The sequence below is a fragment of the Pectinophora gossypiella genome, chromosome 21, assembly GCF_024362695.1.
Source record: "Pectinophora gossypiella chromosome 21, ilPecGoss1.1, whole genome shotgun sequence".
Taxonomy (NCBI): Eukaryota; Metazoa; Arthropoda; class Insecta; order Lepidoptera; family Gelechiidae; genus Pectinophora; species Pectinophora gossypiella.
The window spans coordinates 5,896,166-5,922,738 of NC_065424.1; the positions used below are offsets into that span (position 1 = coordinate 5,896,166).

The 26,573-nt window shown below is 39.9% G+C and overlaps 3 protein-coding genes across 4 annotated transcripts; 1 reads left to right on the top strand and 2 right to left on the bottom strand.

Moving 5' to 3' along the window:
• Nucleotides 1-443: 443 nt before the first annotated feature.
• LOC126376558 (histone-arginine methyltransferase CARMER) lies at nt 444-5,586 on the bottom strand. Its single transcript, XM_050024030.1, has one exon. The coding sequence runs from the start codon at nt 5,439-5,441 to the stop codon at nt 3,879-3,881; it is 1,563 nt and encodes a 520-aa protein (XP_049879987.1). The 5' UTR covers nt 5,442-5,586; the 3' UTR covers nt 444-3,878.
• A 336-nt stretch (nt 5,587-5,922) lies between these two features.
• On the top strand, nt 5,923-26,573 carry LOC126376485 (uncharacterized). Its single transcript, XM_050023897.1, has 14 exons — nt 5,923-6,509; nt 6,685-7,096; nt 7,449-8,159; nt 8,959-9,111; nt 10,526-10,679; nt 11,084-11,261; nt 11,810-11,939; nt 13,118-13,250; nt 14,017-14,106; nt 15,216-15,327; nt 16,254-16,371; nt 17,158-17,332; nt 17,750-17,915; nt 26,426-26,573. The coding sequence occupies exons 1-14, from the start codon at nt 6,363-6,365 to the stop codon at nt 26,525-26,527; spliced, it is 2,781 nt and encodes a 926-aa protein (XP_049879854.1). The 5' UTR covers nt 5,923-6,362; the 3' UTR covers nt 26,528-26,573.
• LOC126376735 (salivary glue protein Sgs-3-like) lies at nt 18,885-24,554 on the bottom strand. Of its 2 annotated transcripts, none has more exons than XM_050024297.1 (2): nt 24,104-24,554; nt 18,885-19,275 (listed from the first exon to the last, which is right to left on the bottom strand). In XM_050024297.1, the coding sequence occupies exons 1-2, from the start codon at nt 24,281-24,283 to the stop codon at nt 19,090-19,092; spliced, it is 366 nt and encodes a 121-aa protein (XP_049880254.1). In that variant the 5' UTR covers nt 24,284-24,554; the 3' UTR covers nt 18,885-19,089. The 2 variants fall into 2 exon arrangements, with proteins under 2 accessions (XP_049880254.1, XP_049880255.1); XM_050024298.1 differs by lacking the exon at nt 18,885-19,275 and adding an exon at nt 23,959-24,029.

A 26,573-nucleotide genomic window follows, 5' to 3' on the forward strand; every position in this document is an offset into this window, starting at 1 on the left:
ATTTTTTTTGGGATCGTAGCCTGGAAAGTCCCTTTTTGGTGCGGGGCGGACCTTTCTATCATCACCAGCCCATTAACGTCCCCACTGCTGGGGCACGGGCCTTCCCTATGGATGGATAGGGAGACCGGGCCTTAAACCATCACGCGGGCCCAGTGCGAACTGATGGTTATTAACGACTGCTAATGCAGCCGAGACCAACGGTTTAACGTGCCTTCCGAAGCACGGAGGAGCTCGAGATGAAAACTTTTTTGTGGTCACCCATCCTATGACCGGCCTGTGCGAAAGTTGCTTAACTTCAACAATCGCTGACCGAGCGCGTTTACCGCTGCGCCACCGAGCTCCTCAACGGACCTTTCTATTTGCAGTATTATTTACTTCATTCTATGTTCATGGGTTTTCATCCATCAGGGGTTACCCTACCGGTAATTGTAATGAAATAATAATTACGTTGAAATAAAAAGTAATTTTATTCCATTATTCATTCTCATTACAATCTTCCTGTCAATAGTTCTATGGCAAGTCGGGCTTCAAGAATCGCTTAGCAAAACGTGGACCAAGATCGCTAGTATAGTATTCTATAAGTTATCCGTTTTTATGAGCTTTCTCTTGTTTTCTACTTACCCCATATGGGATACAGCATGAATTTCCATACGTATTTGCCAATAAATGATGGCGCCTAATAGCTAAGGCATTGTTTTATATTTTCCATGGGATTTTTCTGGTACATACCACCTCCGGTTGAATAGAGGCCTGTGCCCAGTGGGATGAGAGGCTGGTCATTTTATCATTTTCTGGATTAAGTAGGGGTTAGGGTGACGGTAACAAAGACCTTTCAGTGCTCCCCATTTTGATCTCGAAGATAAAACTGCAAGTTTGTCCAAATATGTTGGTAGCATTGATTTTTGAAGGAGGTTGGGTATCTACACACGCGGTAGCTTGTCAAGCCAAGTTCAAGTAACAGAACCGGCGAGCAGCACCACCGTGTGTATTACACGAACCATTTGAAGCCACTTTTGACCCCCTCATTAATTCAAAAACTATTTCACATAAACGTGTCTTTGGCTCATGCTAATTAAGTATTGGACTAACAAAATTCTTCGGATTTTTGTCCAAATTTCTGTTGCCTTGCTCCACGTTTTGCTGTAAACTGAGCGCGAGAGCAATAAAAACAAAATGACCTATACCAACCATATATTGTCATGAAATAAAAACCAAAAATTCATTTTAACATCTCTAAGTCCGTCTGCCAAATTATGAGGTAGTGTTGTTTTAACTATGTCAGCATTTATGTGCAATAAGGCAAGTATGCTGTGTGACCCAATAGAAGGCCGAAAATAAGCACCAAATATCAAATGCAGTCAACGGGAAAGTATCTAGCTTTATCACTATAAACAAAGAATAAAAGTGTATTGTTTTAATCACAAAATTGCGTGCGAACTCATACAATTTCCTGTATATTTGATCACTATGAACACATAACGCCACTCCATCATGGAGAAATCTAAGTAAAATATGATACATCATATTTACGTTTCTTGATGATGATACGTCATCATTTTATAGTTAATAAGCAAAAACAAAAATCAAGACGGCAGATTCGCTCAAGATTAACATTTCTAAACATATTTGTTTTTGCCGATAGGTGGCTGAAAAACTATTTACGAAAAGATCAAAAAGTAAATAAAATAAAAAGTCGCAGAGTTCTTCAATTATTTTAATGATTGTAAATGCGATTGACAGCTCCGTCAGTTGATCGCGATTGATCGTCTACAAGGCTGAGACATGTCGAGTCTGGAGTGGCGTCTAGTGTCCCCCTTCATTAGAATTACAATTATAACAAATGATATGGCATAAGAATCCGAACGCAAATCAATACTGTTGATTTACTTCAAGGATTTCAAACAGAAAGGGATCATTAATCTATATTTACAAATGGGAATACTTTGCAGTACAGCTGTCGTATTTCCAAAATTAATTTGTTGTAAGTCACTTAAATGGACAATTATACATAACATAAATGATTCATCAAATACACATAACTTATTTGTAATTTCTATATCAGTTTTCAAATAATCAAATATCAAAATGTGGCAACTCCCAGTGTTGTACCTTCAAGACAAATGTATGTAAAGAAACACAAAAATATTTAAGTGACTTGCAACCTTATTTCAAGTCTATTTCGTTTGGCAGACAGGAATTTTACATGATTTTTCAGTAAATTATATAACTGGACTGACTTTACAATCACTGGACTTAGATACGGCTACCTAGCTATGATTGAGCCTGGTCTAATATTGATTAATGAGTATTGACAATGATAAGCATTATCATTATTTACCAGCACTTATTGCTTATTTCTAAATGTACTTCAACCGCTAAGTTATATTACTACAAGCTATATCAAGCAGAGTTTGGTAAACTAATTAGCACCTGTTCAACTGAAGTATCTGGCTGAATCAATAGACCAAAAGAGAACATTACATTTGACACGCTGAATTTCGAAGTGCTAATCACAAAACATGTTTTTATTCATGGGTATTACATTTATGCCCCAAACATTGCAATTTGCATCAACCTTATTGTCTGCAATTTAACATAGGCCTAGACTAAATTCTTAATATCAAATTAATGTCTTAAATATGACATAGCTAAGACAAAACCATTTTATTCCTTACAAAAGTATGATACTTGATGTATTCCCACTTATTCATTCAGTCATTCTTTTCCCATATTGCTTTTCATACAGCAAACCAGGCAAACAGTGAATGTTTGGTTCAATATGTAGATATATCAAACAACCAGCCCATGTGTTTGTTTTGCTTTTACATAGCCAGCTCATTTGCAAAACAGATGCCAATGTGTGGGGCAATTAATACTGTCACGACAATCCAAACTTTCCATGTGTTTCTAGATCATTCTAGAACCTGCTTGATACATCTTGTCTCCTATTTGTAGCTTGATATTTGACTGAGTCTTGCAATCTTACTTCAAGAAATTATTGCTATTCCATAACTAAAGTCATTATTCATTATGCAACTGTTTATTTTAAATATTTCCATTCTTATAATAAAATATGGATATAAAATGAGATTGCAATAATTGATTTACTATGGCAATAAATCAATTGAGTTTCTTTAAAAAAACATTTTATATTTTAAACAACATGCTTTTACAACAAACATGCTTGTTTGTTTAGTATGTTACAAAATTAAATAGGTATTTCTACCAGCATTCAAATATCAAGCTACTAACAGATACCAGCCTTAGAGCTGCCCTAGCCCCAAATGACGCTTTTTGGCCAGTTTTGTCGCTAAAATTGTCTTTATCTGGCCTATTTACAACAATTTCTTATTATAACATTAATAGTCTGTCTGAATGTCATGAAAATATCAAAACAATTTGCATATTCTTGTCAATAAAATCTAGGTCCTTGATTTCTCAAAAAAAATAAACTTGCAGATGTCATCAAAATCATTTATGTGTACTACCAAAATATACAAAATGTTACTGACATATTTCATTTTTATGAAAATAGGCATGCACAATAATTGTCATTTTATATACTTAATCAAACATGAATATAGACAGACTATATTACAAATTGTATCACACTAGTATCTAGTAAGCGTCAAACTTTAAAAACAAAACTACCAAAAAGGCGCTTAGTGTTCTTATTGCGTGTCACTTAGATTTAGAAAGGCCAGCTGCAAAGTCCCTATCTCCATGATTATTACTCGACAACTATAGAAGTCTTCTGCACTGTGATGTCTTGAAATAAATAAGTCCTCTTACACACTATAGTCTGAACGGAAGATTGTTCACAACCGATAACGACGGTTCCTTATAGCCTTAAGGCGCGCACGGCGCGACTTTGCGGATTATATGTCCCCGTTTTGACTTATCCCAATTCGCTTGATGAATTCCTCTTGGAGCATCACCGTTTTGATCTGTGACTGGCAGTACTGCTGCGAGCCATCTGTGAGGATCACCCCTTGCCCATTGCTCAACGCTCCCGTTGTGTCAATGGAGTTCCAATATGCTTCACTGGGCGAGGTGGTGTTGACGCCCGGAGGCGGCGCCGCTGGGGCTCCCGTGTATCTGAAGTAGGGATTCTTCAAATCTAATGTATTGGACGAAGTTATATTTGTGCCTTCAAGGCTCACTTCCATAGTCACATCATAACTCTGTCGTTTATTTGCAAGTAACAGCACTCTGCCTACTAATGTATGTCCTTGTTTTGCAAAAATTGGTGTTTCCAATAGGCACCGGACTTGATACCAATGTGTAAGTGGCTCTGTGGGGGCTGTTGAGAGCCAAATGTGTTGTGTGCTGCCAGCAAATAACACATCAAACCAGAAAGCTAGACCGTGGCACGTGCCAGACTGTGTCAACTCAAATCTGAATGGTATTTCAATTCGATGCAGATCAGTTTCACTGGCATTCAAGAAATCAACTACATGTCTCACAGATCGTGCCATGCAGATGCGGACATCAAATGTGTCAACAATTGGTTGTCTGAAATACTCCTTCATTGCTGCTGTGCGTAATGCACTCAGATCCACTCCATGGAAGCAATTTTGATACCAGAAGTTTGCCTTGTTGTATTGTTCCATGAATAGAGCATCATCGGTGAATGGTGCTATGTGTAGATCTCCTCTGGTGGGATACATGTGACCGTTTGGCTTCAGCCACTTCTTAGCATGCAGGTATGTTTCCAACATACGTTCATTGTATAACATATAACCCATGGGTTCAGAAATAATTACATCTACTGTCTCTGGCAGTTCAATTTCTTCAATTTTACCAGCAACAACAGATATACGGTCCTGGAGACCGTTGGCGCGGACGAGGGCTTGTGCGTGATGCGCCATGTTACTCGCCTCTACAGCGTAAACCTTCCGCGCACCCGCCTGGGCGGCGAAAAAGGACAAAATACCTGAACCTGCCCCGACGTCCAAAACCACTTTGTTCTTGAAATCGTTGATGTTCGATAGTATCGCGCGCTGGTAAGTACTGGTTCTCACGTAATCCTGCATCATGTTTTGCTGCTGACTCAGGTAACCATAAAACTGGAAATACTGCATCGCCGACGAGTCCTCTGTTCGTACGGTGAACACGGAGGAAGACCGGCCCGCCTTGATCTTCGTAACCAGCAAGTGGAAGTTCTGACAGTCTGTGTCTGACGCGAACTTGAAAAATAGTGTCTCATTGTCTATCGTGAATATGTAAGACTGGGCCGCTACTCGGGAACATTCACTCTGGTTGTGGACTGGGAACTCGAGCACCTCCTGAGCCAGCACAGGGTCTGCACGGATCACTTTCACACTCAACCCCTGAGGGTCGTAATCCACGTTTACGTTCGTGGGAAAATTGAAGCGCGGCGTCAGAACTCCGTCATTGTTGACGGAGGACACCGTCACGGCGCGAAACGTGTTCGCCATTTCTTGGAGCTGAGGGCGGTCGCGACCCAGCCGTTCAGATTTTGTTCACACGCGCACGGCAAACAAAGAAAAATGGCGTTGAGAAGTTTTTGTGAGGCCGGTAAAATCGATCACCTCGCAAACTTCTACACTCTTTTGTCTATGGCGATGGCGGCAGCAGGCAGCGTGCTATTTTTATTTTTTTATAACAACAGACTAGAGTGGTACTGGCGTTATGTTATCAATCTAATCAATCAAACAAAAGTATGAAAAATCTATCTTATTCTATTCCAAAACATATCGTTTATTTACTTATTTAAAAAAATATAATTACTTGCAAGTTGCGCTACATTTACTATTATTTTTATTAAAATGAAATGTAGTTGATTGATTCCCTCACTCCTACTGGCAGTTTATCGATATCGATAAATATGTACATCACTAGCAGACGTTTTCTTCCGCTCAAAAACTATAATTCATGTTAAGCTCGTCAAAATATATACCTATTATTCGAATTTTTAAAATGAGCATTATTCTAGACATTAGAGTATTTTTTGTAGTGATTATAAGGTTGAATTCAAATTCAAAAATATCTTCATTCAGTAGGTAACATAGTTACACTTTGAATCTTCAATTTTACATGTATAACGAACGTCTCATCCGCCTAAAACTACTGCAGCTTCTCACAACCTGTATAGCCGGGGAAAAGAAGCTGCAAGAAAAACCTCGGCACTAATGATGAAATGCTTGCATTCCAAACAGCAACTGAAGGCAACTTTCTCCGTGTTAATTTAACATGCCGTAATGCCATTAAAATCTATCACAGTATTCACAGTCTCTGAACGTTTCTTGTTACTGTCAAACTCACGTTTGATTTGAGGTTATCAGTCATAACCATAACAATTATTAGTGCTTTTCGAAATATTCTCAGATAACAGAAATATGAGTAAGAAGTTAAAGGATCTAAAATGGGAGTCTGTAGCGGTAGAAGGCTTCCCGGTGTCCTTTAACAGTAATTTTCAGGGTTTCGTGGGACTTGAAGAGTGCACAAACTATGGATTGGATAAAGATAGTAAAAGACCAAAAAAAGTAAGTGTTCGTGCAGATCAGGCTATTATATACGTTAATTTATAATTCAGATAACTTTACCCTTAATTTATATTCCTGTAATACTTCGATTTGAACTTAATTTAGGCTTAAAAACGCAAGTTTTGATTACAAATCAAAAGGTTATGTTTCAATATAAACATGCATGTTTTTACAGAAAAAAGCTCCAAAAAAGCGGAAGAATGCTACTAAATCTATAGAGGCAGAGGTGCCTAACAAGAAAGTCAAACTTAGTAATGGTTTTGTGGTAGAAAATTGTGAAATTGTCACACCATCTCTAACAAATGAAGACAATGTGGTTCAGAGTGGTAAAAAGGGCAAAAAGAAATCTAAAAATAGCGGAGTCACTACAGCAGAAAACTCACAAGCTAATGCAAATGCTAATGATAAGAAAAATAAGCAAAAACTAGGTGAAGACATATCACAAAGAGTTTGTGACTTGACTCCAGAAGACATGTTGACGTGGGCAGAATTCAAACTACCAGAGCCTATATTAAAGGCGCTGGCAGAATTAGGCTTCAAGAAGCCTACTATAATACAGGAGTTAACATTACCAGCTGCTATACATGGTAAGTGCATTAAAAATGTAATGACTTATGTAAAATAAGCTGACTTTGTTATTTTGACTTTATTGAATTTAATATAAAAAAAAGGAATTGAATCTGTGAATTTGAATCTTGAATGAATGCAACTAAAAGTGTCAGCAGCATATGTGATAAAAAAAATATGTTACAATCTCACAATTGTATCCCAATTGGGGTAGTCAGAGGTACGTCCATCGCAAGATGAACTAAGTACCCCACCGAGTTTTCTGTTAAACCAATGGGATAGGTAGAAGAGGCTAAGGTTAAGGATGGTCTCAGAATTTTATTTACAAGCAAAATTAACTTTAAGAACTAACATATTTTGTCAACTCAACAGGCAGAAGAGACATCTTAGGTGCAGCTGAAACAGGCAGTGGTAAAACCCTAGCGTTCGGCCTCCCCATACTGACAGGCATCATGAAATTAAAAGAAAAAGCTGCTATGGGTTTGGATGCTTATGACATACCATACAAAAAGACCTCTAACAAGAAAAGGGACAAAAAACCTGAACTTGAACCTAAATGTAATAAAAAAAATAAGAAAAATATCAGAGAAAATAATAACAAGAAGCAGGAAGTAAAAGCGAAAGAGTCTTCAGAAGACGGTTACAGCAGTGGTGAAGATAGTACTGGTGAAGTAGAAGAAAAAAATAAAAATGTAAAAAGTGTAAAAAAAGAAAAATCAAAGAAGGTTAATGATGATGACGAATTTATAGAAGAAATTGAAGTGCCTGTAAGAAAAAGAAGAACCGCTTCAGAAGATGAAGGTAACAACAGTGATGATAGTGACAACTACATCCATTTATCAGACATGCTGGAGTCTGATGATTTAGCTGACTCTAGTGATGATGAAAAATCCACTGAAGGTGAAGAAAAATTTGATGAGGATGAAAGTGATGAAGAGAATATTGATGAAGAAAATTCTGATGAAGAAGATAATATTGAAGAGTCTGTTGAAAGTGATGAAGACAACGATGACGTAGACAGAAATAGTGACGCTGAATCTGGTGATGAAATGATTGAAGATGAAGTTGATGAAAATGAGCAAGGTAATGCTGAGTTTTATATCATATTGTTACTTGGGTTGTAGGAGCCCGTTCTTAGTTTAAGACTGAACACCCACTTCTCTTAATATAGTTGATAAGGTAAGTTAATGAAAGATGCGAGTGCAATATAAGACGATAATTATTCAGTTATTTAGTTTACAAGATAGAATTAAGGTAGAGTATCGCTTACGTTGAGATTAGTTATTACACTAAAGATTATTACTAAGTAAGTGAAATAGTCACGCAGCCTGAAAGTAGGTTGTGCATGACGTAGATAAATTCTGTGCGGTTCGAGACCGTACATGGGTTATATTTTAACCTAACCTTTATGGTTTTCTTTTTGGGTTGGAAGGTCAAAGAGATAGTCGCTTTTGTAACAAACCGGGCTTGTCAAATCTTCAGTGCTGTGACTGAGCATGCCAGTGACAACACAAAAATATTAATATCAATACACTACTTAAGAAAACGCAAATTTTCTATTAAAATTTTGATTCCATACAAATTGCATACCATACAAATTCATTAAAATATGAAATTCCATTAAATTTGTATGGAAATACGAGTCTAAGACGTCAACAATGAAAGCAGTTAAGCATCGTACTCTTTGTTACGTAATTCATAATTAAATTTCGAAAATAAGTCGGTATGTTCAAAGCCTCGTTAAAAATAAGAATAAAAAATAAAAAAAAAAAGAAGTCGAAAAGAAAATTGAGATTGACTTTTTAAATATTGGACTTCTATTTTAGATTAGCATTTTATAATTTACCTGTGACCCAGTCAAATATCCTGTTGTTTCATACAGGTATAGGATGTGTGAAAGTGATAGACAACATAGACATGCCGGGACAAGTCACAGTCAAGACTGGCAAGCCTCTGTATGCCCTCATCCTGACTCCGACGCGAGAACTGGCCATCCAGATCAGCAGACATCTCATTGCTGTTGCTAAGTATACAGGTTTGTACACTTTTGCTAAGTTTTACTGTGACTTATATTAATAAACTAACGCTCTAACCACTGGCCCACAGAGGCTGTTCAAGGCCCGGGTTTGATTCTCGATGGGGACATTCTCGAAATCACTTTGTGAGACTGTCCTTTGTTTGTTAAAGACTACAGGCTTGAATCACCTGATTCAGAGAATCAGTTGATTCCGTGCTTCGGAGGGCACGTTAAGCCGTTGGTCCCGGCTATTAGCCGTAAAAATATCTCCACCAATCCGCAGTGGAGCAGCGTGGTGGAGTATGCTCCATACCTCCTCCGGTTGATTGATGCTCAGCCTATGTAAGTCCAAACTATTACGAAATTCCTTGTGGGCAACTGGTGGTGAAACAAGAATAAAAAATCTTTATTGGCAACTAGTTGCGTATAAAGATGTTTTTTTCTTTGTTTGCAACTGGTTGCCAGTCTTAGTTGCCAAAACGGCCGAAAGGATTTATGTTATGTTATGTAATTATAAATTGGTACTAATTAATGCAGACACCTCCTAATTTTATTTGGAGCTATATCTGTAATTTTCTTATCCGCTCAAAACGAAAGAGATGGATGATTGACAGCTGATAATTTTAAAATGAAAGAATGAACAACCCGGGCGAATCAAATAGCATCTAGCTGATATGCAACCCGTTCGGCGTGTTCTGTCAACTTATTTCTGTCGGGTTATTGGGAAATGTAAAATTATAGAGGATGGTTTTAGATTTGTGCCTAAAATTGACGTGTGTTCCTTAAATTTTATCCCTTTCCTTTCGGATAAGAAAATGACAATAAAATTAGATGGTGCAGGAATTAGCACCATTTTTGACTTATAATAATAAATTGAGGAGTTCGGTGGCGCAGCGGTAAACGCGCTAGATCTGCGATTGTTGAAGTTAAGCAACTTTCGCAAAGGCGGTCATAGGATGGGTGACCACAAAAAAAAGTTTTCATCTCGAGCTCCTCCGTGCTTCGGAAGGCACGTTAAGCCGTTGGTCCCGGCTGCATTAGCAGCCGTTAATAATCACCAATCCGCACTGGGCCCGCGTGGTGGTTTAAGGCCCGATCTCCCTATCCATTCATAGGGAAGGCCCGTGCCCCAGCAGTGGGGACGTTAATGGGCTGGTGTTGATGATGATGAATAATAAATTATTGACTTGTAATAGTAAATGATTATACTCCGGCTTGCGTGAAACCCTGGGGCGAACGTTTGGCAGCGTAGTGTCTTTTGATTTAAAGCTATGGCTATACAGGTTGTGAGAAGCTGCAGTAGTTTTAGGCGGATGAGACGTTCGTTATGTAAAAATTGACGATTCAAAGTGTAACTATGTTACCTACTGAGTAAAGATATTTTTGAATTATTTTTGAAGTTTTGAATGTTTATCTTTTGATATTTTCGAAGGTATTCGTGTAGCGACGGTAGTAGGTGGCATGGCGTCGGTGAAACAAGAGAGGGTGCTGCGGTCCGGGCCCGAGGTGGTGGTGGCGACGCCGGGCCGCCTGTGGGAGCTGGTCACGCGCGGGCAGCCGCACCTGCAGCAGCTGCACTGTGTCAAGTACGTGCACGGATTGGTTTACGGGGTGGGCAGGGCCGCAAGTAACCAGAAACAACATGCAGCCATTTCGAAATACTACGTATAGGTATTTGGCCGGACAAATGGGGAGTGCTGAAGGCTATCACCCGGTACAACGTTTAAGACAACAGGCCTGAGGGTGCCCAGTTGGTCGCGAACCTCGGCTCAGGGCGTCGTCTGAGAGGAAATATATTTGAAATAATTAATCGGCCCTGGTGGGTCGATCGATAGCGATAAGCACTAATTGAGGGAAATCGTCGACCTCGCCGGCGGGGTCGGTATCGGGGTCCTGAAGTGTTTGGTGTCGCGAGCTGATTGGCTGCCTCTATGGCTAAAAGTTGTTTATGACGAACCATCCTCAACTTATTTTTTTCCTTCTCCACCAGGTTCCTAGCAATAGACGAGACAGACCGCATGGTAGAGCGGGCCCACTTCCAGGAACTCCACCCGCTGCTGGAGCGCCTCAACGCGGAGGAGGACCGGCGCTCCACCAGGCAGAACTTCGTGTTCTCCGCAACACTGACCATGGTGCACGATCTGCCTAAGCATATGCAAGGAAAGAAGGTAATATATCTAAGCTTTTGCCCGCGGCTTCGCTCGTTTCGGGCATAGAATAATAAATAATACTACGTATAGAACGGCAACTCTCCGCTCCCCACAAGCGTCTGAGCTAGGTTTAATGTATGGATGGATACCATACTGATGCTCGGTATTTTCCTGGTCGACCAAATCGGAAATGAGGAGATCCAATGGAGAACTAAAATCACCGACATAGCTCGGAGAATTGCCAAGCTGAAGTGGCAGTGGGCAGGACACATAGCGAGGAGAACCTATGGCCGCTGGGGTGGAAAGGTTCTCGAAAGGCGACCACGTGTCGGACGACGCTCAGTGGGTAGGCCCGCTACAAGGTGGACCGACGATCTGGTGAAGGTCGCGGGAAGCCGCTGGATGCGGGCAGCGCAGGACCGATCGTCGTGGAGATCCTTGGGGGAGGCCTATGCCCAGCAGTGGGCGTCGTACGGCTGATGATGATGATGGATACCTCTGCCTAGCCCCATCAGGATACAGACCCGATGCTATGTCAGGTGTTACCTCTTTTTTGTTGGTTGCAGGTAACGAAACGCGGCAAGATAATAAACCGGAGGATTGAGAAGATGACCCCACAACAGAAGGTGAAGAAACTAGTCTATATGATCGGCATGACTGACCCTAAGGTGGTCGACATTACGCAGCAAAACCTTGGTACGTTTAACATCATCTCCTATTATCCCGTTTTTCACAGGGTCCGCTTACCTAACCTGAAGATTTGACAGGTCCGGTTTTTTACAGAAGCGACTGCCTGTCTGACCTACCAACCCGCGAAGGGAAAACCAGCCCAATACAGGTTAGGTCATATACCTCCGAAAGTGGATTTCTCGGTAATGTGGGTTTCCTCACGATGTTTTCCTTTACCGTTGAGCACGTGATGATCATTTATGATCCAAACAAGACTTCGAAAATTCGACAATCATTGGTTTAGGCCTGTGCTGGATTTGAACCTGCGACCTCAAAGTGAGAGGCAGCGTTCTACCAACTGAGCTACCACGGCTTCGTTTAACACAAGCTCATTTTTGTGTCTCACCTCTGCCGGATATGGCATTAACTGCTTTGCCGGACAAATGGGGAGCACTGAACTCTGCACACCATCTGTGTCTTACTTTAATCTAAGATGGCCTTACAGCCGACATTTTTTTACCTTTTCTTATTATTATGACAAGACTGTGGCGGACCTAACTAGTTCTCGAGCTAGTTCCGCCCACATGCAACAGATGGCGCCACATTAAATAATGCAGTCCTGAAACGCGCTATCGAAGTTTGCCGCTAAGGAGTAAGAGGGACAGCGCGCACTGTCTGTCTCATTCGCAGTTACGCGTTAGGCAGCATACGGGAAGATTGAGATTTTTTATAGTGTCCACAGGGAGTGCTAACGGTTGCTTAGTAAGTGAATTGCTACAAAATGTTCCAGCCAAATAGTTAATGCCATTTGCGAAAAATCTACAATAAGTCATTTACCGCCGAGGGTTTCCACGAGCTTGACCTGCCGCCAAAGGATGTTTTCGGGGTATCCCGCCAGCCACAAGTTGGTAGTGGGACTAGAGATCGACGATCCACTTGAGTCATGTTGGAAGTTGTATATATGCGTCACGCTGTGCAAACTTAGATAGCGCGTTTCAGGATTTAATTATTTAATGTGGCGCCATCTGTTGCATGCGGGCGGAACTAGCTCGTCAACCAGTTAGGTCCGCCACAGTCACGTCATTATAATAAGAAAAGGTAAAAAATACATTGTTTTAAGTTTACGCGGTAAGAACCCGTTATTATGTGTTTTAATTAAGGTAAAAAATGTCGACATTTATAATAATGTTTGATGTTATTCGCAGGCACAGCGGAAACCCTAACAGAGAGCAGAATAACGTGCTCTATGGAGCACAAGGACTCGTATCTGTACTACATACTGAAACGGCATCCGGGGCGAGCCATAGTATTCTGTAACTCCATCGGAAGTGTTAGGAGGCAAGTCATTTTTTATTATAACCCCCTCCGACGTAACGTCCGAAACTTAACTATATAAATAAACTAGATGTCGCGTGGTTCGCTCGCAGCAAGCTGCTCGCGTGTCCTGTATTAGTTCAAGTTTTTGTATGGCGGCCATTTTGTTGTTTTTACCGGCAATTGGATTTGACCAACATTTTATTAGGTCTCATGAAAACCAAAACGTTCCAGGTGTGATATATTTGCCAGGCCGTAGGGTGCCCCCTGATGCGGAGCAGTTTTCAAAGATGACGTTCCGATCACACCCCTATACATCATTTTACACCCCAGACATTTTCCGGAAAAATCAATGTTTGTAATAATAAGGGTGATACATTTTTTTGCATAGCTAACGAGGAGTGGGTGTATATAGTATACACCCAGCCTACCCCTTTGGGGCTACAGGCGTGATTATTATTTATTTATTTATTTCAGATATACATAGTCATTACAAATAATCCAAATCGACAATGTATGCAATCCGAAAAAAATCTGAAGAAAATAAAAATAAAATAAAATGAATCTATTTACTAAAATACTTTACACTACATAAACATAAATAACCTAAGATATACGTCCCACTGCTGGGCACAGGCCTCCCCTCAGTCTACCGGAGGGCCCCCCTGGGGACTTTACACTAATATTAGTGAATTCCGCCAACGAACATGTATATAAATCCGTTTCCGGATTTTAAAGAGCTATTTCGTTAATCGAGTAGTGATAATATGTTGTTACATTATTGTTTCAGACTAGCTCAGCTGTTGACGATACTGAAGTGTCGCCCGCTGCCGCTACACGCCAACATGCAACAGCGACAACGGCTGAAGAACCTTGAGAGGTAACAGAATCACAATCAAAGTAATTATCATAGATAAACTTGTTGAAGGTCATCATCATCATCAGCCCATTAACGTCCCCACTGCTGGGGCACGGGCCTTCCCTATGGATGGATAGGAAGATTGGGCCTTAAACCACCACGCGGGCCCAGCCCATTGATGGTTATTAACGACTGCTAATGCAGCCGGGACCAACGGCTTAACGTGCCTTCCGAAGCACGGAGCAGCTCGAGATGAAAACTTTTCTTTTTGTGGTCACCCATGACCGGCCTTTGCGAAAGTTGCTTAACTTCAACAATCGCAGACCGAGCGCGTTTACCGCTGCGCCACCGAGCTCATTATAGCTGAGTGTTATGGCTGAGGAGAAGAAATGACAAGAAACTGCAACAGCAACACATCTTTTAACTCAATGTAGATATACATTACAAGTTTGATAAATAGAGAAACACATTTAATACCAGGTATATTTATCATTTGGGTAATCAATATTATTAATAACATAACATAAAATAACAAATACTTTATTGCACAAACAGGAAAAAACAAAATACAAAACAAAAGAGAAATAGAATTAGTACAATAGGCGGCATTATTGTTATTGCTTATCTTAATAAGATTTTTCACATAAAGTAAGCTTCAAATGAGCTTTAAATCGTTATAGACTGTATCTAATTATATTACATTACATACAGGATGTTAGTGATACCGAAGATGATGACTGAAAATAATTCAAAAATACACTAAAATTTTCATGACTTTTGCACCAATGAGTTATTAATTTATCTTTAGTGCAGTTTTCAATAGCACAGTTGGCTCGACCACAGACGGCGATACGGCTCACCACCTATCACGTTGTTCTAATAGTAAGCTCGGTGAGGTGTGGGTACTTAGTTCATCTTGCGATGAATGTACCTCTGACTACTCCGATTGGGGTATAGTAGTGTTATGCTGTCTTATAATTTCAATTGGTTCGCTTCAGTTATGAGTTGTGTGAGCTGACGCCCCTGATAGGTCCGGAATTCGAACCCGGAACCTTCGGGCGTGGCTAACGCTTAACCACTGAACCAGAGGCAGTTAATAATACATATCATAATTGTATTATATTGAACAGATTCCGTGACGATCCACACGGCGTGTTAGTGGCTACGGACGTGGCGGCGCGCGGTCTGGACATACCCGACGTAGACCATGTCATACACTACCAAGTACCACGGACTGCTGAGGTAATATAAAAATAATATAAGACAAAAAAAGTCGGTTCAATGTTTCCTTAAATTAAGCATACAGGATGTAAGTGACATCGTAACGAATACTAAGGGGATGATTCAGACTGGAATTTTCCATCGCAAATATCATGATATTTTAAAATTATTTTCAATTTTATACTTTTGCGTTTGCTTTTTTTTTGTTTAGGCAAGGCAAGAGGGAAACCACTGCCCTATTTTTTTTTTTTTTTGGCTCTTAAATCAGTGATGATGATGACTTTTGCGATAGAAAATTTCACTTGATATTAACTCGGAATAATGAGCTGAATCATCCCTCTAAGTATTCGTTACGCAGTCACTTACATCCCGTACAAGTACATACATGTAGCCATACAAGTAGGTGTGGGTGTTAGTGACACCGTTGACGGGGATAGTTCAAACCATGATTCTGAGTTGATATCAAGTGGAAGTCGGATAATTATAGATTTTTGTGTTCTTTTTTTAAATTATTTTCAGTTCTATACTTTTGCGACGGAAAATTCCACTTGATATCAACTCAGAATTATAGTCTGTGTCGGCGCTGCAGTAGCTCCGGCGTGGATTTATTGTTTGTAGTAGGTATTGCTTAGCAGATTGATGGGATTGCTTCAATGAAAGCTTCGTTTCTTGAGGGGGATTGTTTATTGACTTGTTCGTTACATTACATTTTGTGCGCGTACGCGATAGTTGTAGTTGGTCGTGACGTGACGCGGAGATAGATCGAGAGAGTGAATTGATAGAACACAGATAATATAGACCGGGAACGGAAGAACGTCATCGGGGTTGCCGTTTTTCAATATTGTTATGATGCGTTCACGTTGGCGTGAACAGTCTGAATCATCCCCCAAAGTTTTCGTTACGATGTCACTAACACCCTGTATTGTAAAAAAAATGGTTGTCTACAGAACTACGTGCACCGCAGCGGGCGCACGGCGCGGGCCACCAAGGAGGGGCTCACCATCCTCATGATGGAGCCTGCTGAGGCGTACACCTACGCCAAGCTGTGCCGCACTCTCAATAGAAGTACGTAATGTTCACCATCACTGATTAACGACCTCTGTGGTCCACTGGTTGAGCGTCAGGCTCAAGACCCGAAGGTCCCGGATTCGAATCCCGGTGGGGAAATATCACATAAATTACTTTGTTGTTTGATCCCTAGTTTGGTTAGGTATTACAAGCTGATCACCTGACTGTCCGAAAGTAAGATGATCCGTGCTTCGGAAGGCACGTTAAGCCGTTGGTCCCGGTAACTACTTATATATTTTTTAATTTTATTGGAAATGAGGAAAATACGCAGCACTGGCGCTAGTGTACGATTTTGTGGGAGCAGACACCAGAATCCTCATTTCAGAGTTAGGTCGCAGGCTTAGGGAAAAAATGGGTGACTCCCGCTCCGGTTCGTTTTTGGAGCAAAGGTTGGCCATCGCTATTCAGCGCGGCAATGGTGGTTTTGTTGTTGAAATTTTAGTTCTGTGCAATAAAGTATATTTGATTTGATTTTAATGCGGAGAACGTTATGGGCACCTTTGCACCGGGAACAGTCTGGGGTGGGTTATTTATGGACTAAGATTTTATTTTAATAATTTTATTAGATGTAAAATCGACTGTGTTTTTAATAATAAATAAAATATTTTATTGGAATCTTTGAGTGAGTGTAAGATTGCATTTTTCTTGTGTCAGTCATTCGCGGCTGATCTTATTGGTGAAAACCTGTAATTGGGTTTCTGTTGCTATTTTTTAGTCTATTTTGTTTTGTAAGCTGTTGGTTTTCCATGTAATAAATAAATAAATTATGTTGTCTGTTGCCAGCGTCGGAAGTGCCGATGTTCCCGGTGCAGCCCGCGGCGCTGGCCGCGTTCAGGGACGCGGTGCAGCTGGCGCGGGACATCGATGCGCTCGAGCTGAAGCGCCGCCGCGCCGCGCAAGCCGCGGGCTGGAGGGAGAAGGCTGCCAGGGACATGGACATCATCATCGATGATGATGTGTATCCTTTTAAACAATAATAAATATATAAATAACTAGCACCCATACGCACGTGGATGGACCTGTATGTACTTGTACCGGGTGTAAGTGACATTATAACGAATACCGGGGGGGGGGGGGGGGTGATTTAGCTCATTATTCTGAGTTAACATCAAGTAGAATTTTCCATCGCAAAAGTATAGAATTGAAAATAAGTAATTTTAAAAAAGTTATGAATTTTGCGACGGAAAATTCCACTTGATATTAACTCAGAATCATCCCCCTCAATATTCGTTACGATGTCACTAACACCCTGTCGATAGATAGAGATGTAGATATGTAGTTGTCTATCTATAAAGATAGATAACCTTATCGAACACAACGTACATTGGTTATCCAATATATGTTTATTTGTATGCCTCCTTAACTCACTCTTCAGTCCGGAAGCAAAACCAGATTTGTCCATAGACAAGGCTCTGAAGGCTAAGAAGCGACAATTGGATTCTCTGCTAACCAGACCGATGTTCCCTAAGGGATTCTCCTACAAATACCCTACTCTGAACGACCCTACTGCCCTGACATGGTCCGAAGAAAAGGCTCTGCAGGTTAGTAGACATACAGAGTGTTAGTGACATCGTAACGAATACTGAGGGGATGATTCAGACATGATTCAGAGCTAATATCAAATGGAATTTTCTTACGCAACACTCATGTTTTTTTTTTATTTTCAATTCTATACTTTCGCGATGGAAAATTCTACTTGATATTAACTCAGAATAATGAGCTGAATCATGGACCTCAGTATTACGAAGTCACTAACACCCCGTACAAGTACGTATGGGAAGGATGATTGTGAGTTGATATTTAATGAAATTTACAGTCGCAAAATTCATAATTATTTTCGTGTTTTTTTTTTAAATTATTTTCAGTTCCATACTTTAGCTTAATCTCAACTGATACATTACTATGCTAAAGAACGTCACATCACTGGTTTTCGTTATTTAACAGATCTAATTTTTACCGCGCATTGAAGCTATTGTAAAATATTTATTGAAATACTATCACTAATTGTATGCCGGAGCGGAACGAGACAACGGAGCGGAGAAACGGAGCGGTAAATCTACAATAAGTCACGCCAAAAAAGGAGAGGCTGCCTGTCCAATGGAGCGGAGCGGAGAAACCGAGAAATATTATCTAGTATTATACTACCAGTAGGATTGCATTAACTAGTTCGCAACTCCCTATATTGGTTGATGTTTCTCCGTTTCTCCGCTCCGCTGTCTCGCTCCGCTCCGGTGAAAAGGCAGCCTTTACCCCGTTGTGCACAGCAGTGGAACGTATATGGGGTGATGTCTGTATTCATATTAAATAAAACGAATATGAGTATTTCAACAAATATTTACTAACAAAATATTTACAATTTATACAGTAAAAGCGCAAACATAATCCTCAGCGTATGAGTTAAACAAACGGTCGTTCGCACAGGAAGCGTTTCTGGTTGCCATGGTTACGAGCTCCCCCCTCACTCCCCCCTCATACCGCACTTATATAGACCTAATAATGTCACTGCGCGTTCAAGGTAAAGGAAAGTAAGGTGATCCGTGATTCGGAAGGCACGTAGTAACCGAGGCAGGCATACACATCAGCAAGTAGTAACCGTGACCAACGGCTTTACGTAAGTAGTTATGTGTTTTTTTCGCTCCCCGAACAGCATAGAAGCAACTGACACCCCGCGGATTATACGCACTAGAGGCTAGTATGTTGCTAAGTTACATTATATTAAAATACTAGTATTGAGTCGCCAGTAGTAGCGTCGAGCTTCGCCTTACTCAACTGGACTTTCGTCAGATGTTTCATAACCTTCTTCTTGAATAGTGGTAAGGTGTCTGTAGTTGAAGTCGTAGTTCTAATAGTTGTAGTAGAACTCGTAGTTGAAGTCGATGTAGTAGCGCTACTCGTAGTCGACTGAAAAAGAATTATTCTGCTCTGAAAAAAATGCTAGCTAAATTATACTATTAAGTTACGAAATCCGACAGCCCTGGGAGGTTAAAATGTCTCGAAGCAATTCATCTAAGAAAGCAATATTGCTATTTGACATTTGTTTGCATTGCACACTTACTTTTATATGCGCAAATGTCAGAAATCAATCAGAAATCAGAATCATTTATTCAACGTAATTATCATGGATAACTTGTTGAAGGTCAATATAACATTTTTGAATTTACGTCATTTCGCAAGGTGTTACGGCTGAGGAGAAGAAATGACAAGAAACTGCAACAGCAACACATCTTTTAAAAACCAATGAGGGTACATTACAAGTTATTTAATAACTAGAGGAACACATTCAATACCAGACATTTTTATGATTTAGGTGGTTTTTACATAAAGTAACCTTCACATGAGCTTTAAATTTATTTTTTAAAACATTGCTTTCTTAGATGAATGGCTTCGATGTAGCCATTTTAACCCCCCTTGTTCAGATTACGCGTGAGTTATGTCCCGATTCGAATGAACCACTGAATTCAACTTTATGAGTTTGAAATTTGAATTCATGTTTAAATATATTTATAAAAACACACGTGATAATTGATATCATGTGGTTTTCAGGATTTGTCCCCGGGTAATGGCAATAGGATCGCCCCTAACATAAACAGCCTATATACGTCCCACTGCTGGCCACAGGCCTCCCCTCAATCAACCGGAGGGGATATGGAGCATACTCCACCACGCTGCTCCACTGCGGGTTGGTGAAGGTGTTTTTACGGCTAATAGCCGGGACCAACAGCTTAACGTGCCCTCTGAAGCACGGAATCATCTTACTTTTTCAGACAATCAGGTGATTCAAGCCTGAAAAGTCCTTACCAAACAAAGAACAGTCTCACAAAGTGATTTCGACCATGTCCCCATCGGGAATCGGACCTGGACCTCCAGATCGTGAGCCTGACGCTCTAACCACTAGACCACGGAGGCTCGCCCCTTATAACAAACAAACACAAACATAGCTGGCGTGGAGAGGGTGCGTTACTTTACCACACGCCTCTGTCTATTATGAAACTGAAACGCTTATGAAACCCGTCTTCCCTTGGTGAACAATGTACATTTAATTATACTATATACAAGTAGAGCTAAATATTTTTGTGGTAGTTAAAACAAGTTAAATACACCACATTCTTTACTAACCTGTGAAAGTATCTTCAACAACTGAATAAAAATTATTAATTAGTTATAAATAAAATTAATTTATATTAAATTAAATACTAATTAATCATAATTATAACTAAATGAAAAGCGGAATTAGAAACTTAAATAACTTAGTAATTATTATTAAAATACAATATACTTATTAATTACTGTAGTTTCCGAGTTCAACAATTTAAAGTTGCTTTATTTTAGTTTTGTTACAAATTATCTAATTGTTTATATAAAAAAAACAATAAATACCTAACGATAATACAATAAAACTTTATTTACATCATGACCAAAACAGTTACTTACAGAACAAAAATAGACTAACTAACAATTGGTAACTCTTTAATTTGCGTTTAAAGTGACTTTGGTGTTGCTTCCTTTTTTAGCGATTTTCTTATCCGCCGAAAAGGGAAACGACAGGGTTAAAATTTAATGGCAAAAAGCAAAAATTTAAACAACCCTTTCATGCCCGAGAGAATTAAGTTGACAGCAAATGTTTAACAGGTTGCATATCAGCAAGATGCCTATTTGATTCGCCCGGGTTATTCATTCATTCACTCATTCATTTTAAAATCAACAGTTGTCAATCATCCGTCCCTTACCTTTACTTCGGATGAAAAAATTACAGGTGTAATTTGAAATAACCCTATTTTTCCCTAAACAGTAGCATGGAAAATGCCACACCGACAAGAGCGTGGCTCTTAAATTAGTGATGATGAACTTTAAATAAAATTAAGTGGTGTCTGCAGGAATCGGGCCCAATGTCATAGCTGATTAATTATATTATCTCGATTAACCACTTCTTCTATCGTGTGGGTTGTGAGGTGGATTACCAACCCCATCAACCCTGGTGTCAGGGTTACTATTGAGCCGCCAAAGGGCCCTGACCTGGCTCATGTAACGACTACTAACTTACATCAGTAATCAGTAACCGGGACCAACTGCTTAACGTGCCTTCTGAAGCACGGATCATCTTTCTTTCGGGCAATCAATGATTAACCACTTATATAAAGATACACGTGTTTCCTTATGTGTACAGTGCGCTGCGGTGCAGTATATGCGTTGTCATACAATATCTCTGCGCCGTTTCGCGGCTATGTGTGCGAAAAAAAACAGTTCAACGCTTTCTCGGACCTCCCTACCTAAATTAAGTTACAAATTAATAAGTGGTTTCGTTTTTAAAGAGATTAATAATTCTTCTATAAACCTTGGGACCTCCGACACAGCGCAATGTTTACAGTTATTTTACACGCGATTAAGATTTTAATATTGAGAGTGAAAGTTCCCTCATATAGATGTAAGGCTGGTTTAAAACCATTTAAACCAATCCGTTTAAAAATCAACCATTTATTTCGGTTTAAAACGGCTGCTGTTGAAGACTTTGTTTTTCTTAATTATAACTACATTTTCTTGATTTCACCGAAGTAGGGATGGGTCTGTAACTTTACTTTGAATGTCAGTACCGACGAACGGTTGACCGAAGCATTTATCGATCAACTCACATTTCGAATTTCCAGTTGTTCCAGATATGTATACACTTTGGTACCATGTAACATTAACTTTTATGACAAATTGAACCGTAAGTCTCACTAAATGTCAAATATGTTAGTGCGACAGAGTCCTAAAGTGGTTACATTATATTGCTCATGACTGTACCTATAAACTGTGTAAAGAATGTTTGAATGTGTAATAAGTATACTGTTATTGGTAATAATATACTCAGAATGTTTAGTTCTATAGGTACTTTCTATTGATACTCTATAAACGAATAATACGAAATGTGACGTCAAGTGACCAACATACATACATACATACATAAACTCACGCCTATTTCCCACCGGGGTAAGCAGAGACTATAGAATTCCATTTGCTTCGATCCTGACACACTTCTCTTGCTTCCTCCACATTCATCAATCGCTTCATACACGCACGGCGGTTCAGAGTAGATCGTATTGAACCTTTTCTAAGGACATCTCCAATTTGGTCATCGTAAGTCCTTCTCGGTCTTCCTCTGCCAGCCCTACCATCAACTTTCGCTTTATATACCGCTTTTGCAATCCTATTATCCTTCATCCGCTCTACGTGTCCAAACCAACCTAACATTCCCTTCTCAATCCTAGTCACTATATCGTCTTTTACACCACATCTCTGTCTTATCACACTGTTTCTCGCTCTATCACTCTATCAAGTGACCAAATATTGCCCATATGTTTAAAACAGTTATTTTATTGTTGTAGACGAGTTTTCAACGGTTTAAAACGATTTATTTGGGGTTTAAAATGGTAACATTTGGTTTATAACGTTTTAAATCGGTTGTTTTACATCTATAGTCCCTCATATGAAAACTACGTGTGCTCGAAGCACCATCTAAACTTAATGTATGCGGATAAAGCTGCGCGTCCACTTGATCGGTACTGAACGTCGGCATACGGTCACGAGCATTAATATGTATACACTTTGGTACCATGTCACATTAACTTTTTTGACAAATTGAACTGTAAGTCTTACTAAATGTCAAATATGTTAGTGCGACAGAGTCCTAAAGTGGGTACATTATATTGCTCATGACTGTACACAAATTACGACGTCCAGAGCGGATTTACAATCTATATATCATCGCCTTGTAGTGAAATTAATTGTTTTTTCGAAAAATGACATCAGAATGTGAACTAAACTTCGCAATAGACACGCTAGATTCAATCCAGATAAAAAAATGATCAGGGGGGTTATAATGGCCACATCGAAGCAATTCATCTAAGAAAGCAATATTGCAATTTAACATTTGCGCATAGTTTCAAGTTTCAAGTTTATTTTATTTCTGAATAATTTTTACATTGTGTCGAAAATTATACAAAAAAAATAATAACAATATATCCGTAATAAAATAATATGAACGAGAACAGTAAATAATAATAAAAACAATCAAATAAAGTTAATAAATATAAAAGTAAGTGCGCAATGCAAAAAAATGACAAATAGCAATATTGCTTTTCCCTTGAATTGTAATCTGGATTAAAATTAGTTGAAAGAAACATAATAGAATAGAAAGATTTAGGCGCATTAGGGCTAATTCTCATTATGGCAACCGACTCGCAAATGGACTACTTCTCATTATGGCAACTTCTCATTTGGGCTACTTCTCATGGACGCCACACACAAAAACATGACAATAACATCATTTAAAATTTTCCTACCCTTGAGTTGATTGAGGAGAGGCCTGTGCCCTACAGTGGGACGTATATAGGCTTTTTTTGTCATGTTGGTATTATGTGAAAATCGAGGTTTAGTTGAGAAAAATCACAGATTGTGATATTTCAAAGAAGGCACTTGCATGAATTTCACAACGAGGCGTTTGAATATAGGTTTGTGAATCTATACAAAGCTTTTTCTTACGCCGATTCCGCTCAAGTAGATACAACGCAGTAAACGCAGCTTTGACTGTAGTTGCTGGCGGTGGCTTGAGAATCCTCGTAATATCCTCAATCTTCCTCCGGCGAGTCTCCTATGAGGACAAGTCGTACGCGCAGGGCCTAAACAGAGACGCTGTTTTGAGTGATCTGGAAAGACGCAGAAGGCTTTGATTACGGGAGTATTGACTAGGTACCTCGGTGATGTTTGTGATTGGCTTGGGGGTTATGAAGTATAGGGCTCCGGAGGCTCGGCCCAGGGATGAACGGACCGTGCTAGGCTCCACCCGCGCGTTGTACCGCTTCTCCATCTCGGCGGCTCCAGGGAACACTTGGTTGCGGACGTTGCTCCACTCGTCGGCGAAGAAGCGGCGCATGCGCTGCGTGAGCGTCTGGTAGTTCGAAGTAACCTTGCCCGCGACCGAGTCGAAGGCGTCCGCCACGTTGTCACGGAAACGCTGTAAATCTAAAAACGATTGAATGTTACATTAAGTATACATAAACTCACTAGGTAGTCAGAGGTACCTCCATCGCAAGATGAAATAAGTACGGTCACGAGTACTAATATGTATACACTTTGAAACCATGTCACATTAACTTTTTTGACAAATTAAACCGTAAGTCTCATTAAATGTCAAACATGATAGTGCGACAGGGTTCTAAGGTGGTTACCTGATATTGTTCATGACTGTACCCACACCTCTTTCTGTTAGATCGTGATAGGTGGTGAGCCGTGTCATCGTCTGTGATGGTCGAGCCAACTGTGTTAGTGAATTTAATATTATTTAGTACGTTCATGACATCTTGGGGGGGCTTAGTCATTTCGTACCGCCTATTTTTCAGTACACCGGGAAACAGATAACATTTGAACTAGGAAATGTTAATTTAATGTTAGTTACCCGTTTACTGTTTATTTAAGTACGTAGTCGTTACATGAGCCATATAAGCATGCATGTAATGGCGGCTCAATTATCCCTGACACTAGAGTCAGTTCAGTCAATCTGACTCGTATGGGTATATGATAGAAGAAGAATGTTAGTTTAAATGTTCCAATACTATAGCTCATTTGACGTAAGAGGGGGTCACCCCAAATAGTCCTTCCGACGTTCGCGAATGCTCCAACTTTTCGGCAATGAGGGCAATTTACCGGGTCTGCAAAAGACCGAGAAGAACTATTGTTCAGGCCCTACAGGATTGAAAGAAGACGAACAAAGCAAGTGCGGCCTCAATCGCTTTTAAAAATAGACGGACCGAAAACAAAGTGGTCCTATGAAGCTTCCGTTGTACCTTTTGAACCCTAAAAAAGTGACTATCCTAAGAGCTTCAACAGCCTCCGTAGTCTAGTGGTTAGAGCGTTCGGCTCACGATCTTGAAGTCCGGGTACGATTCCCGATGGGGACATTGTCGAAATCACTTTGTGCGACTGTCCTTTGTTTGGTAAGGACTTTGCAGGCTTGAATCACCTGGTTGTGAGGTGGATTACCAACCTCATCAACCCTGGTGTCATGGTTACTATAGAGCCGCCAAAGGCCCCTGACATGGCTCATGTAACGACTACTTACTTACAGCAGTAAGCAGTAACCGGGACCAACAGCTTAACGTGCCTTTCGAAGTTAAATCATGTTAAATTCGGACAATCAGGTGATCAGTCTGTAATGTCCTAAGTAAACTAGGGATCACAAAGTGATTTTTGTGATATGTCCCCACCGGGATTTGAACTCCGGATCGTGAGCCCAACGCTCAAACCACTGGATCACGGAGGCCTTGCAGCTTGACGATTGAAACTGTAACTGTCTATCAATGATGCTATCTTTTGAATAAAGATATTTTTAAAATTGAATTTAAAAACAGAATAAATAGAAAAACACTTACCATCAAACATACTGCCAGTAACATATTGATTACAACACACCAAGAAAACGATTACTAAAAAGATTTTCATTTTAATAATTCTACTTGCAGCTTTGACTAGAAATTAAAATTGAATGACTATTTTACCAAAAAATCCGAGATTTATATGACATTTTGGATCACGAACAATAGGTAACACCTGACAAGGTGATGTCATATTTCTATTGATATTTTGACATAATGAAATTTAATACAATGATCCACTTTGGCTTTTGACGGAATAATCGATAGTCTTAATTGAATGCTTATTCATTGTTTGAGGTTTACTCGATTATTATCTTTTTTTTTACCTTTGATCGGTTTGTTCTTGGCCCCAGACTTGCCCGAAGGCATTGACGAGGCCTAAGATTTGTCTATTTAAGCATAAGATTACAGGCTGATCACCTGATTGTCCGAAAGTAAGATGATCCGTGCTTCGGAAGGCACGATAAGCCGTTGGTCCCGATTACCACTTACTGGTGTAAGTAAGTAGTCGTTGCATCAGTCATGTCAGGGGCCTTTGGCGGCTCTATAGTAACCCTGACACCAGGGTTGATGAGGTTGGTAATCCACCTCTCAACCCACAGAGAGAAGAATTACGTAAATTAATTGTAATTGTATTGTTGCAGGTGATGAAAAATGCGATAGTGTCAGGAGAACTGAAGAAGGAAAAGAGAAAAAGCAAAAACGCACCTCTGTTGAAACTAGAGAAAGCTCTCAAGAAGAATTAGTACTTGTAATATGTAGAATAAATACAGAGAAATATAATTTGCAACA

Coding starts and splice junctions, on each gene's coding strand:
- LOC126376558 (XM_050024030.1), bottom strand. CDS start 5,441: ATGGCGAACACGTTTCGCGCCGTGACGGTGTCCTCCGTCAACAATGAC.
- LOC126376485 (XM_050023897.1), top strand. CDS start 6,363: ATGAGTAAGAAGTTAAAGGATCTAAAATGGGAGTCTGTAGCGGTAGAA. Junction 10,680..11,083: donor CAGCAGCTGCACTGTGTCAA/GTACGTGCACGG, acceptor CTTCTCCACCAG/GTTCCTAGCAATAGACGAGA. Junction 14,107..15,215: donor CGGCTGAAGAACCTTGAGAG/GTAACAGAATCA, acceptor TATATTGAACAG/ATTCCGTGACGATCCACACG.
- LOC126376735 (XM_050024297.1), bottom strand. CDS start 24,283: ATGCGCCGCTTCTTCGCCGACGAGTGGAGCAACGTCCGCAACCAAGTG. Junction 19,276..24,103: donor CAATCACAAACATCACCGAG/GTACCTAGTCAA, acceptor ATTCTTTTTCAG/TCGACTACGAGTAGCGCTAC.